This window comes from Centroberyx affinis, unplaced genomic scaffold (assembly GCF_046629955.1).
Source record: "Centroberyx affinis isolate AG114_WGS23_722 - 3 ecotype Tasmania unplaced genomic scaffold, CSIRO-AGI_Caff_v1 ptg001434l_1, whole genome shotgun sequence".
NCBI lineage: Eukaryota > Metazoa > Chordata > Actinopteri > Beryciformes > Berycidae > Centroberyx > Centroberyx affinis.
This window is the reverse complement of record NW_027279909.1, coordinates 299,431-305,000: the sequence shown is the minus strand read 5'-3', so window position 1 is coordinate 305,000 and position 5,570 is coordinate 299,431. Positions and strand designations below refer to the sequence as shown.

Here is a 5,570-nt window from a genome sequence, read left to right as displayed (position 1 = left end):
ATGACTAGGTGAGTTAAGTGGCAACTACATAGAGACTCCCGTGTCTCTGGTTTGCCAGTAACCTGAACTAGAAGAAGCCCATAATCACAGTACAGAACATCCTCAAGGGTATCATGGCTTTTATGGAACGGTTCCCAACACATGTGTATACTGTCGTAGTACACATACATAAGAATAGAAAAACAGGAGAAAACAAGAACGGTCACTAATTATCTCCCAGGTTACCACATGACTTAACAAAGCAACCAATAAAGCACAGCTTGCTTTATGGGAGTTATCAGCATGGTTGGAGCATGCTTTTAACCATTAAGACTGCTTGGCTTAAATTACCCGTATAATATTATTCATGTTCTCATCGCTCACTAAGAATGCATGGGCTTTGGCTGCTGTGCGCTCTGTAGTTATTATGATTTCTACCACTGTGATTCTGTCCTCTGATCTGTCTTTATGTGTGTGTATATGTGCGTATGTGTGTGTATGAGTGTGTGTGTGTGTATGTGTGTGTCATGCTGATGTTAACGCAGGCCCCAAGGGTATGATGGTGGGGTTGAGGACAATCCATTTAGCCTACTCACCCTGGTAATTATTCAGCATCAGTATCACTGAGGACACATACACACAAGCTGCAAAACAAACTAATGCACATTTACGAGAGAGAGGCAGAATGAGAGAGGGGGCTGGTGGCAAACAGTGAGAGAGATTACAGTGCTTAGTGTGAAGTAACTTTTTTGCCCTGAACGCAAATGGTTGAGCTATCGACCTGCTAATAGGACAGGCTTGCCGCGTGTGTGTGTGTGTGTCTGTGAATCTGTGTATGTGTCTGTGTGTGTCCTCTCCCTGCTCCAGGCAAGGTGAAAGGTTAATTCAGGACTGTCACTGGTTAGCACTTCTCTCACATACACACACACACACACACACACGCCTTAGGCTCCCCTCACTAACCCCCCCCCAAAAAAACCTGCACTTGTCCTCCTCGTTCTCTCAGCCTGTCCACCCAACAAGCACAAAAACGCACACACTCTGCATCCACACACACACACACACACATCCTGCCCGGAGCTCCACTGTCCACCCCGCTCCTCTGTCTGTGATGTTATTAAGGCGGAGGGTCACGACCTGAATCGTGACTCACAGCTCCGCTCCCTTAGCAACTGGCGCCGCCATGCTGCGTTTACCTGACACACACACACGCAGCGTGCCAGGGTGACCTCCAAATCCTCACAAACAACTCTCTCACACGCAGACACATACTCTCTCTCTCTCTCTCTCTCTCTCTCTCTCTCACACACACATTCTCATCCTCGTATAATCTCATGCACAGGCACCCATAAGGACCTTGGAGAGATTATTGCCCCAAAACAAGCCCCTCACTCTGCAATCCCCGCTCCAGCCATGATGTTTTTCCTGTCCTTTCCCTTATCCTATTCCTACCTTCCCTGCCACCTTTCCTGCCCTCCTTCTCTCCTCCCTTATCTTTCTCCAGTCCCGCCCCTCCCCTCCCCTACGTGCCTTCCCTGCTTGGGCTGAAAGATATTGACAAAAAAATCCAATTATTTGACAGAATATTACAAATGTGATTTCAACTGCGATTCATATCATCACAAGTTTTTCTTGTCATACATTTTTTAGAACTTTAAAATGTTTAAAGAAAAGTGATTTTGTTAAAATAAAAAATAGATGTCAGTGTGCAGGATTTACTGAGTTTAAGTATGAAGAAAGGTTTTCACCAATATTGTACTTGATTCATGGAACAAAGATTACCTGCAGTTCTGATACACCTTGTTTAGAAATCCATTTTGGACACTCGTCTCTCTTTTGCAATTAATTGCAGCCTCAGTTCATATTGCGATTTTTTTTTTTACGATTAATGGTTCAGCTCTATTCCCTACCCCACCCCTCTCTTCTTGCTGCCCCACCCTTCACCCTTCATCGTGTGCCCCCTGCCCCAGTAGGTTGACCTTGTCCCCTGCCCCCCCACCTTCCCCTCCCTGCTACCTGTCCCCTCCCCTTCCCTCCCCTCCCCTCCCAGAGAGCGATACAGGGCGATCAGAGCTGCGGCCCCCCCACACCTCAGTGAGAGTCCAAAGTGCTAGATGAGTCCTGACAGAGCAGACAGGGTGTAGAGGCCAGTGTTTTAACAGCCATTACCAGGATAGGTGCTGACAGCTAGGGTGCCTGTGTAGCCCACTCTCTCGCTCTCTCTCTCTCTCTCTCTCTCTCTCTCTCTCACTCTGCCCCCCCCCCCCCCCCCCCCCCCCTCCTCGCCCCTTCCCTCCTCTCCTCTCTCTCTCTCTCTGTGAGTGTCTGGGGCAACGCTCCAACTAGAGCACGATGGAGGAATGGCATTTTAGCAAGGACCGCTGAAGAAAATGGTAATTTTTTGTGGTGTTAGAGTGGCTTGCTTCCATTTCAGACCCTGACCAATGGCCATGTATGGAGACAACCATCTCATTTTCACCCTGTGTGTGTATGTGTGTGTGTGTGTTTCACAGTGAAGTGAAAACAACTAAAAACAGCATGATGAATCAAAAGTTACAGCAGACCCTCAAACAAAACAAACAAGTCTACAAGATAAGCATAATAAATGCAGAGATAGGTATTGCGCTGTGTTGCTTGTTATTGTTGCAACTTCTCTGTTGTAACATGCAGGCAGTTGAACGACTGAGAGCAATCCTACATGCACATTTTATCTTTCAGTTATATTTTGCAAAGATTTGCTCCTGGATTCTGAACACTTCAATGCCCTTAAAGGCCTCCTGTCCCAAGGGGGTCCAGATAAACCCTGCCGTAAAAATACTGCTTACTCAAGTAGGTGGGTGTTGCTTAACATGTGCTTCAATCAAACGTATCTCTTTGTTTTAATTAAATGTGACGACTTAGCCTCTGGAGTTGCTTTGTTTCATTGTGATAAAGCTACAGAATGCAGCTGCAGCGCCAGCTCAAGATAAAGGCCAAATCCACAGTAATTATTGCACCTTCAACATGAGGGTTTATGCTCCTATCTTGCTCTTTTGTTTTAATTTGGGGAACAGCCAAATAGGAGGCATAATAGACGGCTGTAATTATGAGAAGATTGTGAAACAGGATTATTGGTTAATGCTTCACACATACAGTAGAGCTGTCGTTCCCTTATAAAGATTTTCAGTACACCCAAAAAGCAGCAGAATAAAAGCAATGCAGGGTTACAGTGCTCTATCTCTGCACACACAGACATCTGTTTTGTACCGGTGAGGATTTGGTTTATTTTGCTATCATACACTATATTAAGAATAGCATGAGGCATGGATTTACAGGTAAATGAGATGCCTTGCCAGGGATTTAAGCATGGCAGAAACAGAATATTTTGCCCCGTCGGACATGATTTTCCCTGTGGTTAAGGAGCCCTGTCATGTCGGATCTGCCTGTGTCAGAGACAAACAAGACTAACAAATTCTTTCCTGTGTTTTGTTTTCAGCCTGAAGCAACACCAGCAGTAAGCCACTAAGACAGGCCACTCTGGAAAGAAGAGATGGAGACTGAGATAATTGGAATATACAACTTCAGAGAGGAGGACTTGTGTCGGAAACAGTGGAGTAGGAGAAACTACTGCAGAGCAACTTCAGTGTCTGTGTGTGTGTGTGTGTGTGTGTGTGTGTGTGTGTGTGTGTGTGTGTGGGTGGGCGTCCGTGTGCGCACCTGCAGTATGCACGGGTGGCTCATAATGTGAGTGTGTTTATTTCTATCTCTGATCTAAAAATATATCTCGGAGGTTTATTCAGCACCTAAGTGTTTGATATGTGTTCTCTAAGCCAACAGTCGTCAGAACAATTGCGGCTGCATATTGCCATATTACTCCTGTGTGAACCACAATCCTAAAATTAAACTGATGTCAGTGTGTTGCCCAAAGTGGTAATAATCATTACAATGATCGTCATAGAGTAGCAGTAACAATAACACTGTAACTAGCAGGCTGGAGTGCTCGGATAGTGACCGATGTGAAGTTTAAACACAATATTCTGTTTCTACATTACATGTCATGTGTAGCTACTAGTGGCACATGCATGGCTCACTTTCAGACCACTTAAAGACCTACTCAGGCCACATGCCCAGGCTCGCAAATACAAGGAAAACTCCCAACAACCTCAGCCATTATGGATGGCATGAAGAGTTCATTTCCAAAACTTAGTACCATGATTGTTTTAATTTTGTGTTATCTATAAATTTGTGAGAGTAGGTGTTGAGTATTTTTTTTCCCAAATGGTGGATGTCTCATTGTGAAATGTAACTCTTCATATATTCCATACTGTCAAAACCTGAAGACGGGACATGGTTACAGTAAAGACGGCAGTGGATAAGAACAGCATGGAGACTTCCTGAACCCCCTGCTCTAAACTGAGGGTCTGTGGAGTCGTTAATGTGCGTCTTTGAGGCTCATCTAGTGTTGAAAACATTCCTCTGTTCGTACCATACGTCACTGATTATTACTGATGTCATAGAGAGACCAGAGATGACAAAAACCCTGTTGAGACGGGGTTTGTAGTGACCCATTTTTACATTGCGGTGGCAAGACAAAACCTTTTGCTCCCAATCCATGTAGCAGCAGATCTAGAATGCAACCAGATGTAATTCAGTGCATGCAAAAAAAGAAAACGTAAAATGTTGCATCCACTTGCCTTTTTGAAACATGCCTGTGCATTTTGACAACAGCACCGCTTTCTAGTGATAGCTTCTGAATGCACTACTGTACATGCTTCCACATGAATAATGAGGTCAGCCTTTAATACTGAACTGGCTTTTGTTTTACCACCTAATGTAGTAAAAAAAAGCTTCCCTTGATACCTGGAAATTTATCAGTCGCAGCTGTAAAAGGGCCCTATTGTAATGTCTTCAGTGTCTAAAGAGTGAGTCAGAGTTTGGAGACTATAGTTTGTACCACCTTAAGATGAGAAAGGAGAAGACACGCTACACTCTTCTGTGCTGGCACTGAGATCCGCCCTGAGCTATGTTACAGTATAAAGCAACTCATGCCATAAAGGCTGGGGAAAGGACTGCCTTTAAAAAAAAAAAAAAAAAAAAAAAAAAACAGTCCTCGACGCTAAGGTGTCCTTTGTTAGTTCTTCTTGTTGGACGAGCTCTGTTTTTTTTCTCTGTCAAGTGGTAAACACATTAAAAAACATTTTTATTTTGTGCTTTGCTGATTTCATGGTGGAGAGTGTGAACTGGGAACGACCTGATTAGGAATTCTTTTTCTTCTCCAGAAATATGGAGGAGCAATGGTTTTATGCAATCACACTGTAACATTAACAACCATACCAATGTGGTTTTGAAGTAAAATAGTTTGATGAAGCAAAAAACAAAAAAAAAAGTTTATTGTAAATAAGCAGTAGCTGAAGGTGAAATGTGTGTTTTTTTTAGAAGTACAAAAGTTTTGTATTCATAGTGTTTATCTGTACTGAGCTACAGGGATATGAGGGTGAAGGTAAGGTGTTTCTTATAGATATTAATGAAAATGACAAATGTGCTGGCACTGAGACACAGATCAATGTTAAGAACAGAATAAAGTGTCTTTTGACTTCATGTTTCTGAATGGA

General features: G+C 43.6%; 1 protein-coding gene across 1 annotated transcript in view; it reads left to right on the top strand.

Moving 5' to 3' along the window:
* LOC139650069 (zinc finger matrin-type protein 4) overlaps positions 1-3,476 on the top strand; it is a 30,905-nt gene extending 27,429 nt beyond the window's left edge. Inside the window, 1 exon segment of the mRNA XM_071526625.1 lies at positions 3,455-3,476. Within this exon segment, the coding sequence (XP_071382726.1) occupies positions 3,455-3,476 (22 nt within the window).
* The last annotated feature ends 2,094 nt before the right edge of the window (positions 3,477-5,570 follow it).